The sequence below is a fragment of the Prionailurus viverrinus genome, chromosome B2, assembly GCF_022837055.1.
Source record: "Prionailurus viverrinus isolate Anna chromosome B2, UM_Priviv_1.0, whole genome shotgun sequence".
Lineage (NCBI taxonomy): Eukaryota > Metazoa > Chordata > Mammalia > Carnivora > Felidae > Prionailurus > Prionailurus viverrinus.
Genome location: NC_062565.1, coordinates 122703975 through 122722758, shown reverse-complemented (window position 1 = coordinate 122722758; position 18784 = coordinate 122703975). Strand labels below are relative to the sequence as shown.

The 18784-nt window shown below is 34.8% G+C and overlaps 1 protein-coding gene across 8 annotated transcripts in view; it reads left to right on the top strand.

The window, feature by feature from the left end:
- AHI1 (Abelson helper integration site 1) overlaps window positions 1-18784 on the top strand; it is a 219674-nt gene that overhangs the window by 76596 nt on the left and 124294 nt on the right. For 7 of the 8 annotated variants that reach the window (XR_007152153.1, XM_047858614.1, XM_047858617.1 and 4 more), the window contains 2 exons: window positions 11837-12033; window positions 15731-15757. Coding sequence is in view for 7 of the 8 variants with exons in the window: in XM_047858614.1 (XP_047714570.1) it covers window positions 11837-12033; window positions 15731-15757 (224 nt within the window). In the remaining variant the exon portion in view is untranslated. The remainder of the gene's footprint in view (window positions 1-11836; window positions 12034-15730; window positions 15758-18784) is intronic. The other variant, XM_047858616.1, reaches the window with a different exon arrangement.

Here is an 18784-nt window from a genome sequence, read left to right as displayed (position 1 = left end):
CAGAGTGCTTTTAGGAATTCAAAAACAGAGGTTTTAGGTTCCTTTCTGTTGCTGTAGTGACCTGGTGCAAGCCTCTTGCCTTCCTGAAGCTCCATTTCCTGATCTGGTAAGTGGTACCACTACTGTTTAATACCTGTGCCACCTAAGAGAGCCATTTGTGGGGAATCTGTGAGTCGGGAACTGGGAAAGTACTTCATATATGGAAAAGGACTATATTAAAACAAGGAAAAAGGCAAAATGGGTTGTTACCATATTCATTTAACCCATATATGCTTGACTTTGTGGTAATTTAGGTTTTAATATGCTGGTAAGCATCTCTCTATGAAAGGGAATTGAAAAAAAGGGTTTTTTCCCCTTTCATTCGTTCTATTGACAGCCTTTATTAGAGTATGCACCTTTTGGGGTCAGTTGTATTAGAAAATAAATCATGAAGTTAAGAACATCATGTTATACCTATACTATATTACTGTCAAAAGGAAGGAATTCAAAGTGTTTCAGAAATTAAAAAGTTCAGATAATACACATGGAATTTAAATTATTTTGTACCATGATTTTAGAACACAATTTTCAATATACTGATACCTTTACAAACAAAACTCAAAATGTTTCAACACATTTTCCTAACTCTTTGTTGCCTATTTTTAAAATGAGGAAGCTTAGGAAGAAGTTACATAATCCTAGGCAGTCCAAGATTTAGCACAGTTCTTGTGAATGGTATATATTCATAAGAAAACAGAAAGTTGTTTTCGATCCAAAAATAAATTTTACTTATTAAATACAGGCCAGAATCATCAAGTGAAATAGTGTTTAGATTTTTTATTAAAACATATAGTATTTATTATTAATCTTTTACAGGTTTGCCTTATATTTTATTTATTTTTAATACAGGAATATTTTGCCCAGACTTTCTTGTCTGAAAATAAAGTTTACGTGTATCTTTATATAAATGTTTTAATGGTATAAAATTTGAAAGATATAGAATAGTTACATGATTTTAAAATAGTATTTATCAGAGCTGCTCATTCGTTTAGACATTTTTCAAGGAAAATGGAGCAAACTCATTTTTTTTTATAAGTTGAATAAGCTGTGAATGAGACCACAGTGGTAGCTAAATGTATCATCTGTCTTTCAGTTCTAGCAAAATCTGTGAAGAGTCAGCAAGCATCTTTCCCTGCTAAGCATATGTTCAGGTTGTGGTCTTTTGGGTCTTTCATTCTACTGACTTTTTGCTGTTTTTGGTAAGGAACACAATTTTTACTTTCAGAAGGCAGTTTTATTTGCCTGATGTTGAAAGGGTTAATCATCTAGTAATACAAAATTTAGTCACAGAGTACCACAAATAATGTACTTTTAGGATTCCCATAATAACAGAGTACTAGTCAGAAGAAAACGGCTTCCACTGAATTAAATTTATGAACCTAGGCTCTAGCAGTTAATGTTCTGTTATTAATATCTGTCTACCTCCATCTCTAGGATCCTGTTCTACATGTAATGATAATCATAACTGGTACTTACAAAGCACTTTCTTTGTTCCTGGTACCGTTTTAAGCATTTTATATATATTCACTTCATTTTTCACAATAATCTTAAAAGATAGGTACTGTAATTATCATCTTACATGAGCCAGGACTTGAATCCAAAAAAACTACCCTTGGAGACCATGCTCTTATTTGCTACACTAACTTGCCTCTTTAGGAAATTTCCTGAAGTACTAGCTTTTGATTGTCTAATAAGCAGACTTTTTTTTTTTTCTGCAGTATCATTTACTTTATGCCTCTTGAGTATGTGATTTTTTTGTATTATCTGTACTTCGTATTGAGCAGAGATGGAAGCTTATTCATCTTTTTATTACCAGTACCTAGCCTGAATACTAACACACAATGAATATACATGTAGTATTTTAAGCAGGATCAAGTCTTAAATTGGTAAATTGTCAGCATTACTTGATAATCCTAGGTAATGAGCCTGACGTTCCACTAGGTGGCAATCTTTTCTCTGAATCAGATTAACTCTGGAGTACTTTTTAGTCATAGTGGCTTTCTGAGGGAAGACAAATCTTTATTGAGCATCTATTGTGTGCCAAGTTGAATAGAGCTATAAAATCCAGGAATCATACTGAGATTACCATGCTCCTTTCCAGTCTTTTGTGCTTTCCAAGTTGTCGATTAAACCTCTGGAAGAATTTTAGTTAAACTGAACAACAATCTCTAGCATTGACACTAAATGTGATTTTATTTATAGGATTCATATTCATTAACAACCACCTGCATTGTCATTGTTGATGGCTTTATTTTGCACACTGCAACATACTTTACCAGAGTTCAAGGCAATGTATACCTTTATGTTCCTGTAAAAAATTTGTTGTATAAGTTGCTTATTGACCAAAAGTCCATGGTGTTTGCAATGCCTTATGTCTAACATAGTACCTGGTATATTACTGATGTGCAGTAAGTGTGTGAAATGAGAATTACAAATCCTATAGAATAGCATTTTTCCCTTAAATTTTATAAAAAACATAGAATGAGAGGCATGATCAGTGAGTAAATTGGGGGATAATAATAATAGTGGTAGTAGGAGCTAACATTTATCAAACATTACTGTGTCCCCTACTCTTTTTTTTTTTAAGTGTATGTATTTATTTACTTCGAGAGAGACAGAGAGTACAAGCAGAGGAGGGGCAGAGAGAGAGGGGGACAGAGGATCTGAAGCGGGCTCCTTGCTGACAGCAAAGAGCCTGATGCAGGGCTTGAACTCATGGATCGTGAGATCATGGCCTGAGCCGAAGTCAGACGCTTAACCGACTGTGTCCCCTACTCTTATGAGCATATTACGTACATCTTCCCATATAGTCCTCTCAAAACCCCACAAGGTAGATGCTATTATTATCCTCATTTTGCATATGATAAAACTGAGGCTCAGGGAGAATGAAGTAATTTACATCAGGTCACACATTTGGTAAATGTTAAAGTTTACCCAGCTAAGTCCAGAGCCCATAGTTTTAAAACGCCAATCTGCTTACTTCAGTCTTGGCATTTCCTGTTTCATGAAGTAACTTAGTTAAGAAGGTAACCAGATATTCCTGTAATAAAGTGTGTTGTTTGTTTTTAATTTTAATATTTCGAAAAAGCCCTTAAGACTAAAAGGAACTTTGGTTACTTAGTATTATTAATAGTTCATTCCTTTACAAATGTTGGGGATGATTATAACGCATTAAGCAGTTGTATTCTCAGTATAGTCCAAAATATGAATTATCTTTATTATGTAGCATTAAATTTTAATGTAACTAATTTTGTAATATTTTTGCAACAAGCTAATATGTAGTTGAGGTAAATTTAATATGCATAGCTGTCTGTATAAATTTAATAGTGTTCTTAAAGTACTAATGATGAATGCCTGAAAACAAGCTCGGTTATTACAATTCTCATACTTGGATAAGGTTATGCAGTAACATATATAACTGATGGTAGATCCAAGTTTAAGTGTCTATTGTTAGCCTAGTAGGAGAATTAAGAGATAGAAATGCCATATTTGAAGATATGCTTAAACTACCTATTTCTTGGTTGTATCCTGAAGTGTCCCTTTTAACATTCTGTGCAAAATGGATACTTTGATTTGGTTATGTCATTCATAGATTGAGGACATATGAAAAAGTAGCTTTGAGCATAAACCAGAGCTGTGAATTCCTCATTCAGACATTTTTTTAATGTTTACATTGGTGCTTTTTAAAGTGCATCAAGAAGGAAGAATGGTACAGTGTGAAATCGCAGTGTGGTGGGAAAGGCTGGAGTAGGAGTGAGCTCACTGGAATTCTAGACAAAGTGCCATCACTTTCTGCTTGACCCTGGTCAAGTAATTTAGCATTTTTGTATCTGTTTTTTTTTCACTGTAAAATTAAAATACCTATCCTGTTTTATCAAATACCTCTCTTAGTGTTTTATCAAAGGCAAAAATGCAACTATAAAGCATGGTATAAAGCATTCATATATTAAGAATTCATGAACCAGGCTGCAGTAGAGAAATCCTAGCCATTTTCTATAGCAATACACACATCACACACTTTAGTTGAATAGCATGACATATGGAAATTGATGGATAATTTAATAGGAAGTCAACAGAAAGACAATAGCATGTACTTCAGGGGACCTGGAGATAGTTTATTATATTTTGGTGTTCAGATTTGCTGAATGTCGGTAGATGCTCTCCCATTTGGTTGGCTATGAGACATGGATCTATTACACTTTCTTGCATAGCTTTTTGGACAGTTTCTTTTTTTTTTTTTTTTTTTAACGTTTATTTTTGAGAGACACAAGAGACACAATGCGAGTGGGTTAGGGGCAGAGAGAGAGGGAGACACAGAATCTGAAACAGGCTCCAGGCTCCGAGCTGTCAGCACAGAGCCCCATATGGGGCTTGAACTCACGAACTGTGAGATCATGACCTGAGCCGAAGTTGGATGCTCAACTGACTGAGCCACCCAGGCGCCCCTGGACAGTTTCATTAGTAACACTTATAAGTTCTCTTTGACATATTAAATATTAAATATAAAATTACTAATGGTCCTGAATACACCCAAGCTATTCGAATCAAAGTGTTACTCAATAGAACTTCTCTAGTGCATCCATACAGTTTCTTAAGATTAGCTGAAGCAGGAACAAGTCGGGCCCAGTAAAGTACAATTAAAAAAACCACTATAAGCCCTTAAACATTCTTGTCCTGGCCCATTCAGACTGCTATAACAAAATACCAGAGACTACATGGCTTTGTAAACAACAGAAATTTATTTCTCACAATTCTGAATGCTGGGAAGTCCCAAGATCAAGGCATAGCAGACTCAATGTCTAGTGAGAGCTTACTTTCTGGTTCATAGACAGGATCTTCTAGCTGTAACCTCATGTGATAGAAGGGGTGAGGGAATTCTCTGAGACCTCTTTTATAAGGGCACTAATCCCATTCATGAGGGCTCACCTCGCAAAGGCCCCACCTCCAAGTACCAGCACTTTGGGCATTAGAAAGAACTTCAACATGAGAATTTCAGGAGGACACAAACACTCAGACCACAGGAATTCCCTACACATTGCAGATGTTAGAGGAAGAGAAGGAGGGTGCTGCATAACTGCTGAATGCTGGGAAACTAGAAAAGCAGACCTGCCAGCTTACAGTAATACTATATTTAGAAATCGTTCATCTATAAGTAAAGAAATTAGGTATCCTGTAAAATGACTATACCCATTAACAGAGCTGCGTAAAATAATAGGTCTTGAACAAAGGAATTAAGTGTTGAACCAAAAGGAAATCTTAATGTCGTATAAGAGAAAAAATATTTTGTTTTTTTAGGTGCACTTTATTATAAAGTCAATAACATAAGTAAATATAGGTTTTAATAATAACAAACATGTATTCACTCTGAATGCAAAAGGCTCTGGATTAAAATATCTTATTTCCTCTGTTCTTCCTCCTATAAAGATAAAAATCTCCTGAGAAAACCACGTTATTTTTTATAATTGTTTAAGGTCAGAACGTACACAACAGCACTGAACTTGTATAAATCAAAATTTGATTATCAGTTATGAAAACATTTTATGAATTTAAGTGTGTAAAATTTAAAATCCCCAATTGTAGCCAATTGTAGGCAGGTTTATAAGTAATTTGATGGGTATATCATTCCTTTAAGCAAATGTAGTTGCCACCTCTGTGTTCTTAGCACCTGTGGGTCCCTCTGCTACACGACTGAGCACACAGTAGTACTTATTTGTTGACCTCCAAGAGATTCAAGCCCCAAGGCGGGCCTGTGTCTTTGCATTCCCAGAGCCTGCTCTCGTGCACTCCTAGAAAAGTGGTGGAAGGATGGAGATGAGACTTACAATTTTGAGTTTTCTCAGGTTAAGTTAGTTTTAAGTGTACAAAGTTAAATTAGCCAAAGAAGAGAAAATGACTAAGTAAAGAAATACAGGTATTTAATTGCAACATTGTACTCCAATCATGGCCTATGTGAAAATGGTTTAGAAACCTTTGAAATGTTAGAAGCGTAGAGCTCAAGGGAATTTCAGAAAGCTTCCATTGTGACCTATTTTACAGTGAAATAATCTGTACAGCGCTATACAAATAGGTGTATGTATTTGTGGAGGGTGAGGGAGGGGAAGAATGCAAAAACTTGTAAGTAGCTTCTGTTTCTAGTATCTGAGAAACTAGGTCTTTGAATATTTCTGCAGACTTCTGTTTTTATGATTGCCTTCACAGCACTAGAAGTGTTAAATATAAAGTATGATGTCCGTGTGACTCCTGGAAACCCAGTCAAACGTCTTTTGCATTGAAAACTCTCCTTAGACAACAGAAACAAATATTCATAATTGTTTGGGCTTTATTTTTGTTACCTGCATCTGTGTAGGCCATTGTAATCTTTTTGGAAAGGCATCTTTATACCACCAAAAATAAACAGGAAATGCTTTTTGTTATTTTTACTTGTTAAAAAACTCCTTTTTTAAAGAAAATATGATACATAATACTTAGTGTAGCATAATACTTAGGAAATACAGTTTGGCAAGAAGAATAAGATAAATATCAAAATCCTGCTATCCTGCATAACTGCTGCTTATATCAGCATTTATGTGCTTCTGTGCTCGATCACTCATAGCTTCAAGTTAAATCGTGGTGGGCTTATTAGGTAACTAGCAAGTACAGAAAAACAGAGAAATCAGAAAATGCCATTAAATACTTTAAGACCAGCTCTACTTTCCACTCAACAACAACAAACAATGAAATGTTAAAAGAACAGTTTTGAAAAGCAAATAAGGGAAAGATGGTGAAACATTATTTTTATCTGTTGATTCATTCATCCCTGGCTCATCTACTAGTGTTAAGCCTTCAGTTTCCAATTCCAAGAGCACTTTTCTTTCACCTCCTCAAAGTTTCTGTTGTTCTTTAAACAATCTGAATATTTGAGAGTAAATTTTCAGTGTTAGGAAGGGAAGTTCAGAACGTGTACAGAAAAGTAGTGGGCAGACCCATGAAAATCTAAGCATAGAAGCAGCTACGCTTCCATCTGCAAACAGTAGTTGGGTATTGAGGAAGGAGCATCCTCTGGGATGGTAGGTTGTAAGCAGGTCTTCTCCCTCAGTATTGTTCCCTGGTACTTTCATCATTAAGGTCTGCAGAAAGAGAGCACCCGTTAGAATGTGTGCTGTATTTAGAGTGTGTAAATGAAGTAGGGCATGAATACAGTGGTCAAGGCCCTAAAATTTTTTATATGTGCTATCTCAGATTCATGGTTGATGAAACCCCAAGACCGGTGACCAAAACAAAACAAAACAAAACCACGTGATTATTCTTCTGTATATCCATTATATTGCTTTATAAACTATTTTTCCTGCAATTAACATGTTAGTAATATTTCATCATGGCAGCTGTACTTCTGTACATAATTTTAGTTGCTGAATTCCCTTTCATTAAACAGATACACCATAATTTATTTAAAATATTACTGTACAATTCCACTGTTACATAGTTTTTCAATATTTTAAACATGACTTCAGTACTTGCCTGGCTACTCCATTTTGCTTCTTAGGAAAAAGGATCTTGAGGTACTATGGGTCAGTTAAACAGGCCAAAAACAAACAAACAAACAAACAAAAAACATCATTTTCTAATTTGCCTTTTTTTTCCATTATTCCTTCTTACTGGTGAGGCTGAATATTTCTTTTATTGGCCACATAGTTATTCTTTTGTGAATTTTCTGTGGTGGTCCTTTGCCCATTTTCTGTTAGATTATTCATTTTTAATTCATTTTATGGGGACTCTTTGCATGTTAAGAATATTAACCCCTGGGGCGCCTGGGTGGCGCAGTCGGTTAAGCGTCCGACTTCAGCCAGGTCACGATCTCGCGGTCCGTGAGTTCGAGCCCCGCGTCGGGCTCTGGGCTGATGGCTTAGAGCCTGGAGCCTGTTTCCGATTCTGTGTCTCCCTCTCTCTCTGCCCCTCGCCCGTTCATGCTCTGTCTCTCTCTGTCCCAAAAAAATAAATAAACGTTGAAAAAAAAATTTTAAAAAAAAGAATATTAACCCCTTTTATCACTAGTTTGTCATTTGCTTTTTTTTGTATGAGCAACATTATTAAGGTACATTGAAATACAGTAAACTGCATATATTTAAAATGTACATTTTGATAAATCTAAACATATTTAAACATGTGTGAAAACCATCATCTCAATCAAGATAATGAACATATCCATCATCTCTAAGTTACTTTGTGCTTCTTTGAAATTTCTCCCTACCACATCCTTCCCCATGGCAATCACTATGAGTTAATTTCCATTTTGTAGAATTATGTATAAGTGAGACTGTTTATACCATGTACTCCTTTTTGTCTGACTTCTTTCACCCATAATTACTTTGAGATTTATCTCTATTTTAGCTTTTATTAATAGTTTATCCTTCATCCTTACAATGAGTATTGTTTCATTTTATGATATATCACAGTCTGTCTGTTGATGGAAATGGGGGTTGTACCCAGTTTTTAGCTATTAGAAATAAAGCTGCTATGAACATTCATCTACAAGTCTTTGTCTGAACACATGCTTTCATTTCTCCTGAGTAAATTCCTAAGAGTAGGAAGACTGCATCTAATTGCAGATGTCTGTTTAACGTAAGAAGCTGCCAGACTGTTTTTAAAGTGGTTATGCCATTTAACCTTTCTTCCAGTAGTGTGTATTTCAGTATCTCCATACCCTTGCTAAATTTGAAGTAGTCAGTCTTTCTAATTTTAGCCCCCTCTGATACTGATGTGCAGTGCTATTTCATGCTGGTTTTAATTTGCTTATCTTTAATGACTAATGTTGTTGAGCCACCTTTTCATGTACATATTTGCCATCCATTTATCTTTTTCAGTGAAGTGTCTGTTCATGTCTTTTGCCTGTTTTTTAGTTAGCTTATTTTCTGACTATGAAGTTTTAAGTGTTAGGTTTTCTCCATAAAAGTGGTGCTCTATTAGATACATGATTTGCAGATATTTCTCCCAGTCTTTGTCTTCTAATTCTCTTCTTAACAGTGTTGAAGAACAAGTGTTTGCAATTTTGATGACATTCTAAATTACCAATTTTTGTTTTATATGGAGTTTCGGTTTTGTATCTAAGAATCTTTGCCTAATCCAAGCTCACAAAAGTATCCTCCTGTGTGTTCTCTAGAGAAGTCTTATGGTTTTAGGTTTTAGATTCATTTTGAGTTATTTTCTGTACATGGTGTGAAGTATGTATCAAAGTTCATTTGCTCACATGTGAATATCCATTTGTTCTAGCACTATTTATTCAAAAGAACCGGCTTTACACCATGTCCGTACATGCTGAGCTCTATTCTGTTCTCTTATCTATTTGTTTATCTTTGTGCCAAAAACAAAGTGTCTTGATTACTACACTTTATAATAAGACTTGAAGTCAAGTTGTATAACTCCCCCCTTTTTTTTTCAGCTTGTTTTGACTCTTCTAGATCCTTTGTATTTCCATGTGAAGTTTAGAATTTGACAATTTCCCCAAAAGGGACCTGCTGGATTTTGAGTGAGATTACGTTGAATGCACAGATCATTTGGGGAGAATTGGCATTTTGACAGTATTGATTATTCAAACCATGAACATAATCTATCTCTTTATTTAGGTTCTTCTTCAGTTTTATCTCGGCACTGTTTTGTAGTTTTCAGTGTACATGTCTTTCCCATCTTTCATCAGATGCTTCCCAAAATATGTCATGTTTTTTATATCATTCTAAATGATATATATTTTTTAAATTTAAATTTCTGACTCTTTGTTACTTTTCTATAGAAATAATGCTGATCTTGTCTAAAGTTGATTGTTAGTTCTAATGACTTATGTTTTTAGATTCCAGTCAGATTTTTTACACAAATGTGGGGCCAGGACCTGAGAGTGAGAACCTCCATAAATTAACTTTGTGCTGCTTCACTTGCCTTACCATCATCTTAGCTCTGGATAGACGATTCTGTTTATAAAGACAATTTCATTTCTTCCTTTTATACATTCTATCTACTTTTTGGTAGTTCCAAGCAGGAGGGAAAATCCGGTCCCTTTTACTCTTATTTTGGCCAGAGATGGAATTCTCTTACCTTTCCTATGCTTTTTTATTTTTATTATGATAGCCTTATTTTTTTAATTTTAATAGAGACTCTTTAAATGTTCACATAGAAAAATCTGTCCATCTTTTATGTTGACAATTCTTAACATTTTCTGACTCGTGCAGTCCTTTGACAAATAATCTGATAAAAGTTATGGATCTGATTTCCATAAACATTTACACATTCATATTTCTATATGTAACTTCAATAGTCCACAGAAACCCTGGAGGCTGGTCTATTGATTGATTCCCTGTTATGAATCTTGATTGTATCACTTTCTTCTCATGTTATGTTTAGAAAGTCCTTCTATTAAAAATTATATAATTAAGGAAATACTTTTTAAGTGATTACTGTATACTTTTCTCCTTTGTATATACAAACAGGTACTTAAAATTTTTAGATTCCTTTATTTTAAATGATCAAATGAGATAGTGTATATAAACGCATTCTAAATACCATAAAGTACAGTATTCATGCTGTTGTCCTTGTCGTCGTCATCATCAAAAACATTCACTCTTTTGGCCATCTATTCCAGTCTGGGGAGTTAAATCGAAAGAAAGAATTATTTCAAGAAATAATTTGAACTATGAAAAGTACTTGTTCATACATGGTCTGTAATGAGGGAAAACAAAACATTGTAAATATTTAGTAATAGGAGAATGCATAAATAAATAATAGTGCTTCATTGGATGAGATGTTGTAAAGCATTTAAAAGTGGTAACTACATAGTTATAAAAATATGAAAAATGTTTGTAATTAAATTGAAGAAAATTAAATTTTATTCACATTATGGTATCTTGTGTAAAGTGTCCATATGTATAAAGATTAAGAGGGGTATAGAAATATGAAGAGTTGTTTTAGGGAGATGGGTTTGCAAATAATTATTTTTATTGTTCTTCCCTTTCCTTTAATTCTATTATGCCTTTGATTTTTTTAAATATTTTTTTATGTTTATTTTTGAGAGCAAGAGAGACAATATGAGTGGGAGAGGGGCAGAGAGAGAGGGAGAAACAGAATCTGAAGCAGGCTCCAGGCTCCGAGCTGTCAGCACAGAGCCTGATGTGGAGCTCAAACTCACGGACCGCAAGATCATGACCTGAAGTTGGCCACTCCACCGACTGAGCCACCCAGGCTCCCTAATGCCTTTGATTTTTTATATTACGTTTTCTGTATACATATATTTAAAGTTAGGTTCCGGGGTGCCTGGGTGGCTCAGTTGGTTAGGTGTCCGACTTCGGCTCAGGTCATGATCTCGTGATTTGTGAGTTTGAGCCCCGCGTTGGGCTCTGTGCTGACAGCTCAGAACCTGGAGCCTGCTTTGGATTCTGTGTCTCGTTCTCTCTCTGCCCCGCCCCTGCTCACGCTCTGTCTCTCTCTGTCTCTCTCTGTCTCAAAAATAAATAAAACATAAAAAAAAAATTTAAAGTTAGGTTCCCATTCCAACATGTTTTTTACCACACCAAGAGATGACATGGCCTTCAAGGTGATTTATAATACTGCCTGACATAAATCATCTGTGAAATTATTATTTTTCCTTTTTCATGCTTTTATATTATTGAATAATTCCACAATTTCACATTTTGCCAGTCATGTTGTCTTATTATCACCCAGTTTTTAAAATGTCTTATGTAGTTTCTGATCGTTGGTTTAATGCTACAGTCTCATGTCTTAATTATTTCATTGTGCTTTTGCTATGATGACTTTAATTATGGATGTATTTTTTCAGTTGCCCAGCAAGAGGGTGAAATGTTCAAATGCTACAATGGGACATTTCCGTTACCTGGAATACACCAAAGTCAAGATGCTTTATGCACCTGTCCTAAACTGCCTCATCAAGGCTCTTTTCAGATAGATGACTACGTCCACGCTGACAATTCTTCAATGAAGATGCAGCAAGTGAAACAGAGACTCGATTCTGTCACAGTATGTCTGATGATTTTATGCAGTTGAGAAGTTGGAAATTTTAAAACCATTTTGATTCTATTTTACATTGCCATGCCAATAAGTATTAATTCAAAAAAGTAAGTAGGTTACTTAAAAATAGGTTTTCTAATGCTTTTTTGGTTGCCTTCTGGTATTTGTTCTAACATCACCCACTGCAGTAAACAGACTGATATGGGATAGATAAACTATCATGCTTTCCCGACTTGATATTTCTGTAAAGACCAGCCCAAGATCTCTTTTGCTATTTAAAAATGGAAGTGCGTATGTGTGTGCATATGTACAACACACACAAACACAAAAGGCACCAACCTGGGAAATTATTCATGTAAAATATATTAAAGGTACAACCTCCTTAATATGCCAAAGTTTAAATAATAATGAAAAAAGACTTGAACAAAGAAATGGATAAAATAAATAAGCAGGAACTTCCAAAAAGAATAGATACAGATGTTCCTGAAGCATATTTAAAAGGACTGTTATCTCACTACAAGAAAAGTGCTGTCAAAGTCAGGAATGGCCATAAAACTGGAAAATAGGTCATGAAAATGAGGAGGAGGATGCTTGATTAAAAATAGAGTGCTTTTTATTCTGTTCATTATAAATTATTACATTAACTTTCTCAAAGATAACTAATAAAATGTATTGGGAAGCTTAGATATCCTTAAAAATGCTTAATGCTCATTGAACATAATAGTTCCTTTAGTTAGAATTAGCCTTGAGCTCCTTGAAGACAGGGACTGTGCAGACTTGTTCCTTGTCGTGTTGTCACCTTTTGGCACAGTGCCTGGCACTTAATAAATATAATCCCTTTCTCTCCTCCATTGATAGGAATCTTCACCAGTTTTAACCCAAACATATGAGGAACTATATTGAGACACCTTTAGTTATGACTATACTTACTTCCTCTCTACTTTTCTTTCTTTAGAAAATTGGAGTTTCAGGTATACCAGAATGCAGGTTTCGTTGGAATATAAGGGAAATATTTTTATTTTTATCAGTATAAATTTTAGAATATGTACTATAAATTAATAAATTTATTTCAAAGTTGTAATTCTGTGTATTTTACCATTTTAATTGAATAATGTATGATGTTCCAGATTTTAAAAGGAAGTATAAATAGATAAATGGAGTTTTAAAAACTAGAGAAAAATGTTTCTTCACTAGGGAAAAAAGTGTCCCTTGTGTAAAATCTTACATGGCAAAATGTCTTCACAGATATAAGAGCAACTAACTCACTGATCAATAAAAAAACAAGTTTCCTACAATCTGTTGATCTTTACACTATAAAACTTAACGTGCTGGAATTACCTTAGCCTTGTAGCTTTTCTTTTGTCATCTTATATAGCTGTCATCTTCAGATAAATGAAAGGACATAAGAACAAAAGAAAATAGATGTAAAGGAAAAATCAGAAAAATATTTTTTAAGATATGAAATCAAAAGCAAGGGGGAAGTAGATTGATAATTTATTATAAGAGAAAAATTTCTTTCTCTTATTTATTTCTTTTAAATTAGAGTATCTGTTTGCATTGGGATTGAGGTAGACCAAGGCTGCCTTTAGAAATGAAAACTTTGTGTATAATGGCTGTGGTTTTTGAAAAGCCCTATTTTTCCCATGTTGAGAGAATGCACCGAATTCTTTCAAATGTCATCTGCAATATATTTTCTTTTGGAATGTAGATAGTATGTATGGGAATTAAAACAAAATGTCCTCTTTATTCCCTTGGCAGCTCTGTTTTTATGTTTTGCAAGCATTGACTGGATTGTTACCTTTTGTCACAAATCCTTTTTCTTGTTTCTTGTAATTTATTTTGGTAGAGCCCAATTTTTTGTTGTTAGGTTTTTAGTCCATTGAAGACTCTAACAGTGGTCTTCTATAGAGAAGTGTAATAGGGAAGACTTGATTACTTCTATATTATGAGGACTATATTACTAGAGATACTTCTTTCTTTGTAACCACAGTAGGAATTTTTTAAATAAAATACAGTGCAAGCTTAGGGTATGATGTGTGTGTGTGTGTGTGTGTGTGTGTGAATTGCATAACCAATCCAGTTCAGCAGGTGTTTACTCATTAATGAGTAAAGGAAACAAAAATAGATAATTCTCTGTTCTCCATAGCCTTACCATTTAGTCATTTAGCTCTTTCCTCTTTCCTTTAACAGAGTTGACTGTATTTGCAGCTACAGCAATACCTGAAAGGCATACTGCAGCCCAGATAGATCTCTTAGGTAGACAGTATGCTAAGAGCATTGCCAAAAGTCACTCTGTTTTTAAAATTTGATCTTATCAGTGCGTCCAAACTTGCTCAGAACCTGGGGTACCTACTGGGAGTAATCAGACTTACAAAAAGTTGATTTATGAAGTTAAAAAACTTACTTATAGGGAAAGGTATACCTTTCTAGCTGCCTGAACACTCAAGACCACTCTCACTTTTAAAAATTAATCTGAAGCCCAGGCTAATGATGACAGAGTTGATTATAAGCAGAGTCATAGGAGTAGGGATTAGATAGATTTAAAAATGTTTTATGCCAGCTTTGCAAAAAGGTTAGTTTTCTCTTCCTTTTGGGAGATTTCACCTAATAATGATTGATGATAACTAACATCTATTTAGTTATGAATGATGACTAACATCATGAATTCCTGTGCTGAGTGCTTTACTTGTTCATTGTATTTAATCCTCAAAACCATCCTATAGTGTGAGTGCTAGTATTATCCCCATTTTACGGAAAGTGAAGTTGAGGCTTACAGAGCTCAAGCAATATCACCAGTGTCGCACAGTTGGCAAGTGCTGGAACTGAGATTCAGTCCAGACAGAATCTCATGCTCCGGCAGTGTCATTTTCTCCTTTTAGTGATTGAATTACTGATACCCTTCAGACATAGTCTCTGTCCCTTAGAAATTTCTGGATAAAAAATTGATACTCCTCTTTTAGTTCTCTTTTGTCCTAAACTCCACATTCATCGTTAGCATTTTTCTCTGTTTCTCTTGTAGTCTGATGATACATGCTGGCTGACCTTAATTGGACTTGGATATTTTTTGTGTCTCCATAGCAGCACATTTTCAAATCATTTATTATAATGTTGACTTTTACTAGTTTCTTTGTCAGAACTGATCTTTTTCTTCCCTTGTCCCATGAATTGTAGGTGGTTCCTTTCTGTAGCTCCTTCAATACTGATAACATACTTTGCCATTTAGTAGTGTTTGTTACTAGATTTCCTCAGAAGTAAATTATTAATATGGATATTATACTTATGGGCATTGTTATTTGTAGAGATAATTATATACAATAATTAATTATGGGTGCGTCTTTGAGACATGTTAGTGCTCTGGTGTAGAATTTTGGCATTTACAAGTTTATTATTACTAAGTTTGTTTATGAAGTTTATTGAGGCCACACGGTTTTCTTGAGGCAGATGTGCGTGGGCTCACCATGCCTTTTGTTTCAGCAGGTTAGATTTACCAAGAACGCACTGAGTCTCTTTTTTTTATTTCACACTCTTTCCAGCTCATTGGAAACAATGCAGAGTGACAGCTACAGGGTGATAGACAAAGAGGCTCTCCCAAATGTTGATTTTGGTTATTAAAGGATTAATATCAGAATGTGTTGAAAAGAGTTGATAATTTTATTAAGATAAAATTATGAATATTTCCTTACTTGTTGTATTGTATTTCTTTTAGGAGGTGATACGAGCCTGTACTGCAAAGGTAAGCAGTTTTTATCAGGAGGAAGATAACTTTAAGACCAGAGCTTTCATTGTGATGTACCAGAGAATTGAAATGTACCATTCGGAGTTTTTACTAGAACTTTTACAAAAGCTAGTCAGATGTGTATTTTCCTTATTTGAGCTCAAATCTATCAAAGAATTATATACGGGAATCTGAGACTTTAACAAATACCTTCATATTTTCGAAGATTTAAGAATATTAAGTAATTGGAATGTACTTTCAGTAAAGGGCCAGCAAGGTCATTTGATCCTCTGAGAAAAATATTATACGATACTTAATAGGTAAGAGACACCGGTACAGTTCCAGTGGATGTATGCTGAGTAAACTGTATAAGCCGTGAAATGCATGCAAGCTGCGCGTAAATAACAGTGATACACTGTGTGCTTATAATGCTCTTGATCATTTACTTATACCAGTGTCTCACACTTCTTTTTCCATTTAGCTGCATAGCAATCCTGACAGGCAAATTAGATATTATTGTTACTCCAGTTTTAGAAAGGAGGAAGCTGAGGCTTATTGAAGTTAAGTGATTTGCTCAAGACCCCAAAGTTAGTGGAAAAATAGTAGCATACCTTTTGATTATTAAACAGTTTCAACCAAATTGTATCTAAGATGCTTCCAACACAGCAGCTTTCTTCTTTTTACAAGCAAAGCTATTTTATATGCAATCTCTAACTCCATTGTCAAGAAAATAAACTTTAATTTAAAAGATTTGGAATGGCACCATATGTTTGTCTTTCCCTCTCCTCTGTCCACTCCCCAAATTCAGTTGAATAATTAGACATTCATTGATTTATCAAATGTAATTATATCTATCACAGTAAAAGGTTGAGACATTCAGAAGGGAATTAGCATGGTGTTGGTATGTTCAAAGACTGCTTTGTGTCATATCAGTGCAGTGGAAGTATTTTTTTTATTTGGTAAACATATACTACCATGTGGCAGGCGCTTGGAATACAGAAGTAGGTCCTAGGCTATTGCTGCTTTTCACATGAGGCATCTTATAGAGGAAACATATGAGAAAACACTATACTTACCCCATCACTGAAGTGTCCAGTATCAGTGAGGACCCATCACTTTTTTACCTAATTATCGCAAGTCAACAGGATATGGAATATAGACAAGGGGAAGGAAGATGAAGGGAAGAAGAGAACAAGCTATATTCTGACTTGGGCTGCAGATATTCAGGAAACTTGCTCCTGATAGCGGTGATTACTATAGTGATTGTAGCTCCAAGATTACTACCTCTTCTTAAGTATACATAGTATATAAAACCAAAGTTAAAAAATGATTTTCTGGCTAGCAATTCAGAGCTTTTTCTCTTTAACAAATAAATATATATACGCTTCTTTTGTTTAAAAAAATTTTTTTAAATATTTTATTTATTTTTGAGACAGAGAGAGACAGAGCATGAACGGGGGAGGGTCAGAGAGAGAGGGAGACACAGAATCTGAAGCAGGCTCCAGGCCTGCTGTCAGCACAGAGCCCGACGCAGGGCTCGAACTCACAGACTGTGAACCTGAGCCGAAGTCGGACACTTAACTGACTGAGCCACCCAGGCGCCCCCCCCCCTTTTTTTTTAATGTATGCTTCTTTTGTAAAGCTCTCTGAATGTCCAAAAGTCAGGTGATCTGTACATATTTGCCAAAGGTTGAGGAAACTGTCATCTGCTAATCTGGAACCTCTCTGCAGATGAAGGATTGTTATATTCATCTTTGTACCCCAAGTATTTCACAGAAGTAAAATAAATGCTCATTGAAAATAGATGATATATTTGGAAATTAAGTATTTGGAAAGATTAACCTTACTATTGTCTCTAGTTACTCTTTTTTGGTAAGTTTTATTGAGAGGTAATTCACATACCATCATAATTTGCCCTTTTGAAGTATACAGTTACTGGGTTTTACCTTACTCACAGGCTGTGCAAGCATCACTATTACCTGATTTTCAAACTTTTTTATTGCCTCCAAAAAGAAATCGTGTTTCTCTTAGCAGTCATTATTTCTATAGGTATATGCACATGCACACACACACACACCCAAACTCCTGGCAACCATGAATATACCTTCTGTCTCTATAGGTTTGCCTGTTCTGAACATTTTATATCAATTGAATCAAAGAATATGTGGTCATTTATGACTGGCTTCTTTCACTTAGAATAATGTTTTCACAGTTCCTCCATTTGTAGCATGTTATCCATACTACTTTTTATTGCCAAATAAGATTCTGTTGTACAGATATATTACATTTTGTTTACCCATTCATCAGTTTATAGACTTTTGGATTGTTTCCATTTGGGGGCTATTATGAATAATGCTACTCCAATCATGTGTGTACCAGTTTTTGTTTAGGTGTATGTTTTCATTTCTTGAGACATATAGGAGTGGAATTGTTGGGTGATGTGATAACTCTGCATTTAACATTTTGCACAACTACTAAACTTACCCAAAGTGGCTGCACCATTTTAGAATCCTTTGTGGTAATTCTATATTTAACATTTTGAGGAAATTTTATATTTAGCACTTTTCCAAAGTGGCTGTGCCATTTTATATTCCCACCAGGAATGTGTAAGCGTTCCAGTTTTTCCTCATTCTTACCAACACTTGTTATTTTCTGTCTTTCTTAGGATAGCTCTCCTAGTTGGTGAGAAGTGGTATCTCGTTGTGGCTTTTGATTTGCATTTCCCTAATGACTAACGACATTGAGCATGTTTGATGTGCCATTTGTATATCTTGCTTAGAGAAGTGTCTGGTCAAATCCTTTGCCCATTTAAAAAAAAATTGTCTTTTTAATGTGCACTTTTTAAGAGTTCTGGATACAAGTCTCTTATCAGATAGATGATTTGCAAATGTTTCATCCCACTTTGTGAGTTGTCTTTCCACTTTCTTGATGATGGCCTTTAAAGCAAAAAGGTCTTAATTCTTGTGAAGTTCAGTTTATCTATTTTTTCTTTTGTCACTTTGCTTTTGGTATCATATCTAATAAACCATTGCCTAACCCGACACA